Source organism: Oryza brachyantha, chromosome 1 (assembly GCF_000231095.2).
Source record: "Oryza brachyantha chromosome 1, ObraRS2, whole genome shotgun sequence".
Classification (NCBI taxonomy): domain Eukaryota; kingdom Viridiplantae; phylum Streptophyta; class Magnoliopsida; order Poales; family Poaceae; genus Oryza; species Oryza brachyantha.
In genome coordinates this window covers 9,873,168-9,887,543 of record NC_023163.2, presented here as the reverse complement: position 1 = coordinate 9,887,543, position 14,376 = coordinate 9,873,168, and the positions used below count along the sequence as shown (strand labels likewise).

General features: G+C 40.2%; 1 protein-coding gene across 1 annotated transcript; it reads right to left on the bottom strand.

Annotated features, from left to right (window-relative positions):
* Positions 1–6,053: 6,053 nt before the first annotated feature.
* LOC102712302 (AMSH-like ubiquitin thioesterase 3) lies at positions 6,054–14,340 on the bottom strand. Its single transcript, XM_006644082.3, has 14 exons — positions 14,053–14,340; positions 13,754–13,818; positions 13,585–13,678; positions 13,236–13,409; positions 13,020–13,126; positions 10,645–10,750; positions 10,497–10,543; positions 9,134–9,452; positions 8,875–8,964; positions 8,730–8,792; positions 8,562–8,636; positions 7,754–7,816; positions 7,150–7,199; positions 6,054–6,404 (listed from the first exon to the last, which is right to left on the bottom strand). Exons 1-14 carry the CDS (start codon positions 14,176–14,178, stop codon positions 6,230–6,232), a joined length of 1,554 nt encoding a protein of 517 aa, XP_006644145.1. The 5' UTR covers positions 14,179–14,340; the 3' UTR covers positions 6,054–6,229.
* Between the last annotated feature and the right edge of the window lie 36 nt (positions 14,341–14,376).

Genomic DNA, 14,376 nt, shown 5'->3' with positions numbered 1-14,376 from the left:
GCGATTAAAAATTAAAATACACCTAATCAAAACTAACCTAAGTTGCGGCTTGGTGAGGGATAAACTTAACTAAACAACTAAATTATGTTTTGTAATCCTATAGGTGATATGGGCTCAATTATGAATCTATGAAAGTAACTTGCACAAATGAGAATGCAATCATTAAATAAGACAAGAGATAAGGAATTTCTCATCCAAGGTTTGAAAACTCACCAGTTTTGTAATCACCGTTGAGGCGAACCCAACTTCATCGCTCAAAACCACGAAGCCACCGTAAGCCCATTTCGTCAAGAGGTGGGCAAGGTGAGACTACCCAAGTCTCGATCATTAGCGGTAGTTTTTCCTTCACTCCGAAGGTGGTGAACTCCAAATCACTCACAACTGGCGCTGGGCCTTCTCCACAACCTCCTTGGAGAGGTCACCGGGCAACACCTCCACAAGCCATCTAGGAGGTGGTAACCTCCAAGAGTAACAAGCGATGACCCGGCTTGGAGATGATCAAGTGCCACACTAACTCTACAATGAAGCAATGCACTTAACTCTTGGTTAATCAACCCTCAATCACACTAAATGGATGAACACAATCACTAGAGAGTGTGATAGTTGCAAGGAGTGAATGCAAGTAAAGTGAATGCCAAGAGAGGCCCCTTGCTGTAAGTGGGGGATATTTATACCCCCACCCAAAAACTAGCCGTTGGGGGTCAAAATCCCTAACTCAGTGCACTACCGGTCAGACTAGACTGTATTGCAACGGCTAGAAAACTTGTCATTGCAGTGCATTAAATGCAGGGCTCGGTCAGACCACCATCGGCACGGTCTGACCACTTGCGGCTCTAGCAACTCAGGTTTTCAAACCCAGAGGCCGACCACCGGCACAAGGCCGATTGGTTAGACCAAAGTAGACCCAGCGGTCTGACCGGCTTGAGGTCCTTGGTCAGACCACCCTTAGTTAGAAAAGCACATCAATTGAAAAGTAAATCAAGTCTAAATGCAAATGACCTAATGTGGTATTTTAATCATTTTTTTGTTTAGGTCACTACCCCTCTTGATAATATAGCAAAGCTATAAGTAGAACTAGCAAATTTTGATGACCAACTCCTCGATCAATTAAAATGAAAACTTCTAGTTTTACTGTCTTCTTTCCTTTTGCTTTTCGCCATCGAATTTTGTCCTCGGTAATCATCCATGCATACACATCATGTGGTCCTAACTCAAAAGCATAACTCAACAGAATAGTTAGTCCACAATTAGTGTTTGTCATTAATTACCAAAATCAACAAAGGAGGCCTAGATGCTTCAGGCGCGCCCCTAACCTTTGGGCTAAGCATGCTTGAGCTCCGAGGCCTCGGTGCCTCTCCAGGGGCCTCATGCTGCTCGGAAAGAAGGGGTATGGAAACCTAAAAGATATATCTTCAAGGTGCGCAAGCAGTTGTGCCTCAACATCGGTATCTCCTCTAAGGCAATGTGCATTATGAACTTGGAGGTTACGTCCCCAAGAAGACCTGGTAAGCGCTAGCCACCATGGTCATTGTGGGGAAGGAGCCCCCTTGGCATGAAGCAGGCCAGACCCCTTGGGGCTTGGCCCCCCTCTAGCACTACTTGCATGGAATTAAGATGTGGTGACATGTGCGAGCGCCTACATGGCCACATCCATCTCCTAGAGGAAGGGCAATGCGACACGTCTGTAACAGCTGACTGCTGATGTCTCATCACCAAGTTCCAAGGCGGTGGACAAGACCCCCATGATGGGACAAGGGTTCGCCTAGATAGGTGTTAGTTGCTCCTCCAGCCTACGTATCCTGGGTCCTGGCTCCAGCGCGTTCGGGTACCGTGTGCTAGTAGAACGGTGGTAGTTTCAGATGTTATTTTTGTCCTAACAGGGAAGAGACAGGACTAGACCATCTTTTCCTAGTAAAGTAGCTGGCACCATAGGCCCTTCTTTGGTTATAAAAGGGGAGGTTGGCGCCGTGTAGAGGGGACGAGAAAGAGGAACATACCTTCTAACCATATCCATTTGATAGTAGAAAAAACAGGATTAGGGTTTTACAGCTCTGGGTGGCCTAAACCTATATACTTTCTTGGTGCTTTCTCCCGATAGGTAGGAAACTTCAAAGTTTTGTCTTCCGTTGTTTATCTAATTCCTTTGTGAGTTTCCCTAAGCAAATCCTTAGGAGCACCCAAGGAACCCACTTGAGAAGCACTCTTACGCGCATGTTCTCACTTACTCCTAACTGAACCTCTAAAGGAGGGTTCAAGCTTCCCCGTTGCTGTCAGCATCCTTCACAGCTAGACAACCAAATATGTTTATATTTCGGAATAAAGGGAGCATTATTTTGCGAAAGTATACATGCATACGCACTTACCTTTATGAACACACCCTATCTCTATCAGCACTTTCGAAAGAATAAGCTAGCATATGTTGTTATTGAAGAAGTCATCATAATCATCTCCGTAAAATTATATATAAATAATGATAATACTTATATAGTAATATTTACCCCAACAAAAGAAACACTTAGTTTTATTTAAGATACCAAAATAATGATAGATATGCTAATATGTTTAATATTTATAAATGTGTGGAATGAAGAAAGCAAGTAAACCTAGGAGTTTGCTATGCGGACACTCCAGGCACATGATGCACCTATGACCACCCTTTTGTATCTTTGCATTAAAAAATATGAATAAGATGAGTTGTCAAACAAATGTTTAAAAGTCAATAGCAGCAAATATTAAAACATCAAAAAGAGTAGCAACAACGTGGCGGCTCTAATTAATTGAACTATATTTGATAATTCAAGGATAATGGATGAAACAACTAAAAATAATTTATGGATAATATTTTCTGAATACTTATTATTAATAATTAAAAGACAGCATTAGAAAATAGACTATAATGTGAAAAAAAACTAATTTATAGTTAGTGGAAGTAACTTTTTTACACAGCACCACTGTAGAATTATTTGTACACATTGATTATTGAAAGAGCTAATGAGGGCCTAAAGGATGTGAATAGGCCATAAAAACTTCTGGAAACTAAAAGCAAAAGCAGTAACCTTTGAAACTTCTGAAGTAACTTTGGAACTTCTGTCCTTTGGAAGCTCCAGTCAGTCCAAAACTTTTGATTGTAGCAGAGTCACAAGTAAGGCTAGCTAAGCAAAGCTAGCAAATCATCATACTCAACAAATCATACCAATAAATACAACAAATGCTAGTGAGTACAAAGGAGTGGCATGGGGTTATTTTGCAAGAAACTGAAAGTGCATCAAGGCTCCCTCATTGGATTTTGGTTATGTAATTGGCAAAATATCTAGGGAACTAACCTTTAGATTGAGCATAAATGTAGAGAATTAGTCTCTGGTTAGTGAATGTGACAAACAGTGTATCCTATGTAACACAAATAAAGAAATGCGCAAGGACGGAAGAACAAAATTGTAATTTTCTTTTATTGAGTCCTTAGGATTGGCATACTATTAAGCACGGTTTGCTTTGTTGGTCGCAAGTATAACGCAGTACTCTCACAAGAACCTAAGGGCCTTGAGCGAAATACGTTGCACCACACTTATTTTGGATTTTATTTCGGTCCTAGAAGTATCCCTGCAACCCTTGCAACCGTTGTCAGAATTCCTGGTACACTCCTTATGCAAGACCGTGAACTCACATCGGAGTATACGGTGTTGTTGGACAAAACCTCCAATAGGAATTCTCTTTCTAGCAAAGAAAGTGTACCGATGTCTAGGGTGACAGTTAAAGCCAGTAAAACAAGGCTTTCCAAAGTGGCTTTCACCGGAGTCTCCAAAAATCAAATTTTTACCTAATCGCTTGTGGCAGCTAGGTTGTTATAAAAGCCCTCCTTTTCGTAGGGGTGTGTAGACATTCCCTTCCATATATCCTCTAAGGGATCACCACTCATTCCTTGTCCCCCTAGGGTTCATCCTTCTAGAGGGAGAGTAGGCTAGAGAGAAACCTAGGGTTTTCCATGGAAGGCACCTAGCAACTTGTGAAGAGCACTTCGGGATTGGATTCGGCCATCAATCCAAGCTTGTTACTCTTTGAGGCTTGCCTCCTAGTCCTAGCCGGCTAGGCGTTGCCTAGGAGCATCTCAAGGATTGTGATTTGTTTGGTAAGTTTGTACAAGGCCCTCCTCACCTCCACAAAGAAATAGGGGCAAGATAGTGGATACCGGACTTACCCCTAGGAGTTTGATCGGTAGAGCGAGCACCACCGAGGAAGAGGAGTGTGTTGCTAGCGTTAGACCTCTAGTGCTCACCCAAGAACGGCTCACCTAGGTGGTGGCTTGAGAACCAAAGCATATTCGTGGTTGTGAGCTTGGTGAGACTTTGGATAGAGAGAGATCCAGCTCGTTGGATTCACTCAACGGAGATTAGAATTGAGAAATCCAAACTCCGATGAAAACTATCATTCCTATGATTTTTCTCTTCTTTGTGCTTGTGTTTTATGCCTCTGAACCTCTATGGAATCCCTCTGAAAGGAGTTGTTTTTCATCCTCCGGAGTATTTGGTACTATCCTCTAGAGTGTCCAGTATAATCGCTTTGTCTCGATAGAGAAACTGTACCGTAGACTCCGGTGCGACATGACTTCTACTGTTGAGTTTTTAAACATGGCACATTCCCTGCCCTGCCCCCTCCTCTATGCGATATCTCGATCTTTCAATTGGTATCAAATCAAGGATTCTTTCGCAAAGCTTAACTGTTTGAAGAGAAAAGATGTCGCACAACGGTGATAATCTGGTGGCCACAATGGGTGATGAAGGTAACACCTCAACTTCTAATTAAGAGCGCCCCACCCAAGGGAATGTTTATACCCTATGACTATGAGAAAGCTAATCATAACACTCCTTTCATCTCTGTCTTCCAGGCATAAACCCCATTTCGATGGGACTTGCTATGTCGGTTGGAAGCACAAGATGAAATTGTATCGAATGTCTTTGCATCCTAGTGTGTGGAAGCTTATTCTCACCGGTGTGGACATTCTAGAAGGTGATGGCAAGCTTACTACGACACAAGAATCAACCATCCACATCAACACTCAAGCTACAAGTGCGATTGTGGGTGAAGCCTCAAAAAATTCAACCAGGTGGAGCAACTTGAGGAAGTCAGGGAGATTTGTGATACTCTCCGGCTCGCTCATGAAGGATACGCCAGAGTGAGAGAATCAAGAATCAAGTTACTAGAAGGGCAACTTGGAAGGTTCGTGATGAAAGATGATGAGACTACACAACAGATGTACGATTGCATTTTGGTTATCATCAATAAGATTCGTGATCTTGAAAGTGGAGACATGTCCGACCGTGTCATTATCAACAGGCTACTCTAAGCCATTGCACCAAGAAAGACCACCTTGCTCACTCTCGTTCGAGAGATGGAAAACTTCAAGCAACTCACTCCAAGCTATTGCAAGAAGACGCCCAGCACATTAAGTCTCTTACCAAGAATACCACCATCGTCAAGAACAAGGAGATCACCTTGAAGGCCAAAGCCAAGCTTAAGAAGGAAGACTTTGCCCTTGTCATCAAGACATTCAAGAAGTTTCTAAAGTATGATGGCTATGGGAAGAAGAAGCACGACAACAGGACAAGGACTCGACAATCCAAGAGGGTATGCTTGAGTGTGGCGAATACAAGCCACTTCGTAGCCAATTGGCCCAAGAAGAACAAGGAGCAAGATGGCAAGCCCGAACCCTGCAAGAAGAAGAGCTCCAGACACATACACATTGGAAGAGAATGGGTGTCTCAAGGCGAATCCTACTTCGATGATGGAAAAGGCGTCGCCACCATTGTTATTAAGTTGTCCACCTCTACAGAAGGGCTCTTCACCAACTTAACCGACAACGACTACTATGCTCCCACTTGGCACAACGCATACTTCTCCGGTGAAACAAGTTGGGTGGTGCATAGAGATTGCACTAATCATATAACCAGAGAAATGTGTATGTTCAAAAAATTTATATAATTATTAATTATTTTGTTACGATTTGATATATATTACTAAAAGAACTTTAAGAATTATTTATAATTTTGTAAATTTCTACATAAATTTATAAGTACCCCGGAGCTACCGAAGATTTTCAATTCAACAAAACTCTATACATGCAATAGCTATATACAATCACTTACATCGTTATTCAAGATTCTTCAGCATAGTTAAAAAAAATAAAGGCAACAGCTGCCAGTCCAGTTTTCAGGGATAAAGTTGAAATTTCTCACCATCATCGAAGGTCGATCACATCAAACTTTACATCGGGGTTCATATACACATGGGAGCAATGCTCATAAATTGGCGAGCCATCTAGAGGCGCCTCATGCGGATGAAATCCTCTCTCCGGACAATCATGGATCACGCCCATACCACCAGGATCAGTGAGATGAAATATACCATGTTTTCTGTTCAAGCAAAACATATTTAACATAAAAGGCTTTCACAAACTAGCAAGCAGACAATCAACATTCCAGGTTATTAATTCAGATTCAAAAAAAAATCATCAAACCTAGAGTAAAAAGAAATAGCAGTAAATGAGCTTTAAAAAATACACTGTCAGAGGAAGTTTGCGAATAATTCAGCAGTAAATTATGAAACTGAACTATCAGTCACAGAAGCAACAGATTGCACATTTTGACCTTAGTTGCAATGATGCAAATTATATATGCTTCAAAATTAGCATCAAGAGATGCAAATCTTAGTGAATAGTGATGGTAAAATCCTGGTGTAAGAGGCACCATTGATGTGGCGGAGTGACATGGGTGCATGACCACCGGCCTCCAGGGTTCAAATCCTAGTGTCCATAAATATGATTCTTCATTGATGTGGAGTACGGAACTCATATTTTCTTTGTCAAGAGAAGTGATGGTAAAAGAATTCACAGAAAAATTGGCAACCAAACAAAAACACCTCAATCCTTTTTGTTTCCGCTTATAAGCCAAAATTTGAATTTTCAACCTTAAATTTAGAGTTGATTTTGAGGTTTTTGACTGAAGTTTATTTGCCAGCATTGACTTTTAGATCAATAAGAATGCGTATATAAAATTTTTATTAACAAATTATTTTTCATTTGTAAATATGCCATTTGGCTTTTTCTATGAAAAAAACAATCACCAAAAAAATTAAATTTCAACAGAGCAGATCACTTACCTTGTGTCAGTAGGTGCCATAACTATTGCAATTGCTTCAGGTAACATCACCTGTTGGTAAAAGTAACAATTGTCGAACACATGAACAAATAGAAAATAATGATTTTTAATGAAATAATTCAGGCAGAAAATTCTGACGCAGCAACATCGTGCAATTTACTAGCCAGTAAATATTAAGCAAATTAGCAAGGCACAAGCTACTCTAGTAATTAATCGAACACAATAATATATAGAAATCAAACCACCATATTGAGTCAAACCATGTTTGGGTATGCAATAATATTCTGATAAAATCAAAAGATATCACAAAATAATGCCATGAGCACCGGATAAATTGCACATGTCATAAACAAAACCTTTTTCAGCTACTGGTCTAGAAAGGGAGATGCATGAATTGCAATCATTTATAATTCCACTACTGGACAATATCTTGACAATAACTCTAGGAAATGCATTTGTTTGGTATTTTACTCGTTAAAATCAATAACAAAACAGTTATTAGATAAATAATACTATAAAGTGTAGGCAAGAGAACATTTATTACTACAGTAGAAATTGTGGCACCAAATGGTATGGTATGTTAGATCCAATATAGCAAACATTACCTGATAAGAATACTGGTTATGGAGATCAATGGAGGATAGGAAGCAGGACTGTGTTGGGTGTGTCTGGAAAAAGGACAGAAGTGATGTCAGAAAAAATAGATTCTTTAAATGCAAGAAAGCAGGCCCAACAGATTATACTCACAATTGTTCTAATCAAATAAACCAAAAAAAAAAGGTTGCATGAGATGTGTTATTCAGTTGTATCTCCTGGAACCACTCATAAATATTAATAAAAGCAAAGCACTGCCCTATTTATGCATGAAAATTGAATAATATTTTGGCAGAATTTTATAATAAACATAGTACATGTCATGGTGTGGACACTGGTCGAATTTCAAGGCCGTTTTTGTCCTTACTGTAAATTTACCAAAAAAGAAGACAGAAGTCCTGCTAATAGGTGCTGAAAACCCCAGCCAGATAACAAAGAATGACAATTGGGCATGTACCAACAATCCCATTCTTGAATATGGGCAATCGAGTATTCTACCAACAAGCTTCAAAAAATACCCAGTGGCATGCCAGCTGAAGAATTTGGCATTACATTAATCATTCCCAGTGTTTAAGAAGAGGTTAGACTCTTTTACATGGCAGAGAAGCAGCTAATTTTCCATAATTCTGTGAAAGAAGTTATTGAGTTGGTTTATTAATGCAAGGAAGTTCATCTTTACTGATGATCCTCAAATATTTTTCAAATGTACTAAAATAAGTGCATTACCACTTTTAGGTAACACGATAAATGTACTCTATTGATTTGAATAAACAACAAAAAGGCATCTGTGATACCAGAGTTTCATTAAACCAGACTTACATGAATCCAACCAAGAGTGAAAAGTGAGCCCTTGTCCTGAACATCAAATAATTCATCTTCATTTGTCGCTTCACACTGTAAGATAAAGAAAAACAAGTAACTCTTATAATCTCTTGAAGTGCCATGGTTAACGTACTCATCAAGTAACATAAAATATTTACAACTTACTGAATCAGATGTAGATTTCTGTTTTGGAATTATTAACGCAGTCACATAAAAGGTTCTCTTTTTCTACAGAAAAATATAGCAAAAGTAAGTAGTTAAGAAGTCAAGTCGAATCACTGTTCTTTGTTTCCTTGGGGAATGTACATACCAGGGTACCAGCAAGAACTCCGCATGTTTCTAAACCTCTCTTAGTGTTTGCCTCAGCAACCCTTAGAAAACACTCCATCAACTTTACCGGCTAATAAGAAAGTAGCATTTAAATCATCAGTAAAATTATGTCAACCGCAATAGATTAATACATCAAATGTAAATAGAAGATTAATACTCAAGTGCTTAGCATAGAGCTATAGGTCCAGAACAATATTATAGTTTCAACTTTCAAAGGAGAGAACAATATTTCAACTTACAACATGTAAGTTCTGATAACGCCCGGTTTCTGGGGTAGCAAGTCCTGGTCTTGGATCGGCAACCTCCGATGGAGCAATTGGCTTGCGCTCTAACTCTGCCAAGATAGGAGGAGGTGAAGGCTGTCTAATACTCAATTGGGACAATTCTTCTTCCAGAAAAGCAGAAGGAACAGAGGTGCATTCTTCTGCCGGTTTGGACCATCGACCATCATCAAGAGACAAAACAGATATCATATCATCATTCTCGACTTGCGTGCGATCTGCGGATATTGCACTGAGACCATTCTGACCATCTTGGTTTAAGACAGATGGCAATAAACTGCATAAGCAAGTTGGTGCCAATGTCACATGATAAGAAACATAAAGCTGTCAGCAGATGAGCATGAACTACTTTCCATACAAATATGATTAAGCCCAGATGCAATCCCTACTATTGCAATGATATGAATAAGCACCTCTACTTTCAAATTAGGATGTCATTCTTTCTTTCAAAACATCTACCTAGTAGAGCCAATCAACATTTCTGTCAGGTGGTTCTATTAGTATGTAGCACGTCATCACTAAAATTATTTCAAGAAAATGCTTTAAGCTTTTGTATAACCGATAAAATTCCTGAAAACAATTATCACTGTTTAAATTACACGGCATCATTTCACCTCACAAGGACTCTGAAATTGAACAGTGGCCAGTAAGTTTTCTTACAGTATACTAATAGTTATTCAAATCTGGTTGATTCAAAACAATTGCCGAATGTGAATTTATCAGAAAAAATTCTGTTACCAGGAACGAATATACTCATATAGTACTGCATTAATTGTTGACAAACTTTAGAAAATTGGTTTGTAAAAATAATATCTGGGTTCCTACCAAAAAGAAACTGTAGGGCTATTCGAACATAGCTGAAAAAAATGATCAGGGGTAACTATGTGCTCAAGAAACAACGTATTTTTTAGAATTAAAAAAAATAAATATAAGGCAGTAAAATATAAATATCATGCAATGATAAAAAAGAGATAGAGATGAATTCCACAAATATAAACAAATAAAAGAAGAAAACTCCACGATACATTTTGGAATAGTCAATTTGTTTTACATTTTTATTGTTGTTCTTTACAGTTTTTTGTAACTTTTTGTCATACTGGATCTTTGAAGTTGTGTAGAAATTTTTTTAGAGGCAATTCAATTATACAGAAGTTCCAAGAAACGCTGGGTTACATATGAGGTTTATTGAGCTAGTAAATGAGGAAGATAATTTATAAGAGAAACTTCTCCAATTTGAAAGAAGTTCGACACAAGGCTGGAAGAAAAGAGACAAGGAAAAAACATGTTAGAGATATTAATCTGTAAGCATTTAAATTCTCACCTAGAGACGTCACTTTTTATTAGATCAAGATTGCTTGGATACTGAACCTGCAACAAGCATTAACGAAATCAATACAACTATTGCTGTCTTCTGTATGGTTAAATTTTCAAGCAAAGACATTCAGAAAATGAGATGAAAATAGCCATACCTTGATTGCAGTAACAGGACCCATCCATTGCCCATGAAGCCCATTAGGTCCCAATATAGAATGTCTAGCTAATGTTTCCTCTTTAGGAAAAGGGAGATTTACATGTCTGTTTAAAACAGCCAGCAAATGATAAGTTTTAGTTTATTAACACAAATGGCTACCAATATGTCAGGCATAAATAATGAATTTGTCAATTTTCTCCAGAAACCAGATTGATAAGAGAGTTAAATAGGAATAAAGGAAAATTTAATCAACAGCATGCAAATAAAAGTAACATTCTTGCTATAACGCATCCAACAAATATAAGTTGAATCACTTTTAACCGATTCTGCAAACCAACTGGCCTTCTTCAATATTTCCTCTTACCATATAATGATGTTTCACAGTTTTACATTTTAAAACTATGACATGCACAGAATCAATGATTACCAAATCCACCCCAGACAGCCCAGCCTAATCCCCGAATTAGACCGTAAGCAGGGGCAGCTAGGGTTTAGGGTGGACGAGGTCGATTCAGGACACTGCTGCCACAGCCGCAGTTAGATCCACAATCACCCTCCTTTGCTCTGCTCTACTGCTCCACGCCAGACTGTGCCTACTGTTAAGTCTACTCCATCATCCCTGTCCTCCCCCAGTCCCCACCAGCTATCGTCTATATTTTCTCCATGATGCCGACTGCTTGTCTGGACATCCACAACAGCAGTGCAGCACCAACATGACCAACGCTGTCAATTTTCTCTGCTACTCTCTGATCTCTATATATGCTGTGCTCTGTTCTGTGCCCTGCTATTCTACTCTATACTCTCTGTCTTTCTGATATTTTTATACAATCTGCTCTTGTTTTTGTTGTGGGTGTGGCTGGTGGTGGTGGAATGGTCTCTACTCTCTGGTCTCTATATATTCTGTGCTCTGTTCTGTGCCCTGCTATTCTACTCTATACTCTCTGTCTTTCTGATATTTTATACAATCTGCTCTTGTTTTTGTTGTGGGTGTGGCTGGTGGTGGTGGAATGGTCTCTACTCTCTGGTCTCTATATATTCTGTGCTCTGTTCTGTGCCCTGCTATTCTACTCTATACTCTCTGTCTTTCTGATATTTTATACAATCTGCTCTTGTTTTTGTTGTGGGTGTGGCTGGTGGTGGTGGAATGGTGTTTCTTCCTTGAATTAAATTGCTTGCTGGAACGCTTGTGCTTGCTTGCTTCTTGCTGCACCTGCCTTTCTGTGGTCGATTGGTTTGCTGGTGGCCGTGGTGGTGGTGGTGTAGTGGTCCGGTGGATGCTTGGATGGTTGTTGCTGCTGTGGCTGTGTATAAATCAAGATCTGCATCTACAAATCTCAGTTTATGAAGTGTCCATTGTGAAAGAAATTACTGTATCTCAAATTCTCAGTTTTGTTGTACTCCTGTAAGCAGGATTTCATCATCTGCTGCTGCTACTGGATTAACAAGTGAGGAACCCAAACGTCACTTGGTTAATTTATTCTGGTAATTTGCTTCATTGCTTGTTTGACCACATATTTTCGCTGTTTATGCTTATAAGCCAAAATTTTATTTTCAACCTTAAATTTGGAGTTGATTTTGGTGTTTTTTCACCCAAGTTTATTTTCTAGCCTTGGCTTTTAGCTCACTATGGATACGTATATAAAAGTTTTATTCACATTATTTTCCGTTTGCAAATATGCCGTTTGCCAAACAATCACCCCCGTTGCTTCTTGGCTGTGATATTCAGTAGTTCATGGCTTGATGCCATATCAAATTTAATTCACAACAGTGTACTTCGGATTTGATGATAGCTCATAGTCTCATAGTTATCGGTCTCTACTACAAGTCACCAAGCATTCAACTATTCAAGCAAGGCACTAGGAAAACAAACAAGGTTATTTTTTTTCTTGATTCATGTTTCAATGCTAAAACTACTAGCTGAATATCATTCTTGCATTGGATTTCCCTGGAGGTGTAAGTTGATCACTCACTGCTAGCACTTAGCACATTGGTGTCAATGTCATCAAACAAATTTTTTTTCCTACAAGTTGGCTGTTGGCATGCTTCGATTTGCTATTTATGTACTTGAATTGGAATTTCTTTTAGCCAATGGGTACTTTTTTTTAGCTTATTGCCTATACTTGGTCACTTCCTCCTTGCACCACCTCTCCCTAGTCAATCCTAGGCTCCAGCTAGGTGCCACCCTGCTGCCTGACTACAGCCTCCTTGAACAATGCTATCATGTTTTAGGTAAGCTAATAAACATGTCAACTGAGCTCCCTTTTATTAATTAATAGCCCACAGTATCAATATGGAAATTAATAATTGTCTGTTTATTAAGACAAATAAAACACCAAAAACATACACATAAATATGACCGAGATATACACATACTGTTTGTGGGTCCGCCTATCAGGTTGAGCACTCATTAACGGTGCCACTTGATGATTCCCACCAGGGACAAATCTTTGCAATTGTCCATTATTACATCCTACAGAGGGCTGGATAAGAAAAAGAATAAAGAATAAGAAAGTAAACCAGAAAAAGCATTTGAGAAGCTGACAGATTGACAGTAATGGGAATGAATAACCAGGAGGAGTATATATATACCTGATAGGTATATGGGGTTGCCATATGCTGCTGTGATATATTATTTACAGCCAAGGTTCCATTTATACTACTATTAGATTGGATGGCACCTCCTCCTGCTTTGTTATGCTCAGCAATTTGCCGCTGCACAACTGGCTTCAGTGACTCAAGCTCACTGAGCACTTCAACGAGTTTCTGCAACAAAGGCCGCCGTTGCTTAAACACAGCGTATAGAGAAAAGGCATTGTTATCCAAAATTCAAAAGGCATTGTTATCCAAAATTCAAAAGGCATTGTTATCCAAAATTCAAAACAATCAACTGCGATCCAATAGACAACTTAAAACCATATAGTAAAGCGAGAGTGAGTACAGATTGGTTATGTGGAGCAAGTCTGAAGAAATCCACTTCTCTCGACTTGAATGCCAGGTAGTCACGATGCTTCGGAATCGTCTCGCAAATCAAGCTGCGCACAAACACACGTCAGTTGTGACACCAGAACTCGACACCATGAACAAAAAGTTGTCAAGATAAATCTCACCTCGAGTATCGCAGGAGGATGACATACAGGTCGACGAGATTCTTCTCGTCTCGGTATATCTTAGCCTACGCAAACCACATCAATCCAGTCAACATTAACACGATTTGGCATCGAAGCCAAGCAAATCCACCCTAATCGCGTAAAGAAAAAAATCCCCAATTCGTCGAGTCCCGATATCCCGACCAAACTAGGCGGCGCAGCTGTGCTACCAAACTAGGCGGCGCTTCCATCAACAGGAGGAGAGAAAACCGTCGTCCCGGGAGGGGTTCCACGGGGACGGCTAGGTGGGTGGCCCTGACCTGGCGGAGGAGGTTGTCGGCGATGCGGAAGTAGTAGGGGAGCTTGATGCGGTGGTCGACGGCGATCGGCCGCGCGCACGCCTCGATGTCGATGCCGCCTCCCCTGTCCCTCTGCGGCGGCCCCATGGCGGTCCGCGAGAGCGGCCACTCCGCTTCTCCGGCGAGCTCCACGGCGGCGGCGAATCGGGCGACGCGGGGGGTGAGGTAGGAGGAGGGAGGAGAAGTGGACTTGTCCTTCGTGGCGGTGGCGGTGAAGGAATTCGGACGCGTTTGCTGGTACGACACTGTGATTGGGTTCGTTTCGCGTTTGCACCCTTGCGAATA

What these genes read in the sequence shown, in the direction of transcription:
- LOC102712302 (XM_006644082.3), bottom strand. Translation starts at nt 14,178, where the DNA reads ATGGGGCCGCCGCAGAGGGACAGGGGAGGCGGCATCGACATCGAGGCG. An exon ending in CAACCCCATATACCTATCAG is followed by an intron (nt 13,127 to 13,235) that starts GTATATATATAC and finishes TTTCTTATCCAG; the next exon opens with CCCTCTGTAGGATGTAATAA. An exon ending in AGAAATCTACATCTGATTCA is followed by an intron (nt 8,637 to 8,729) that starts GTAAGTTGTAAA and finishes TTTATCTTACAG; the next exon opens with TGTGAAGCGACAAATGAAGA.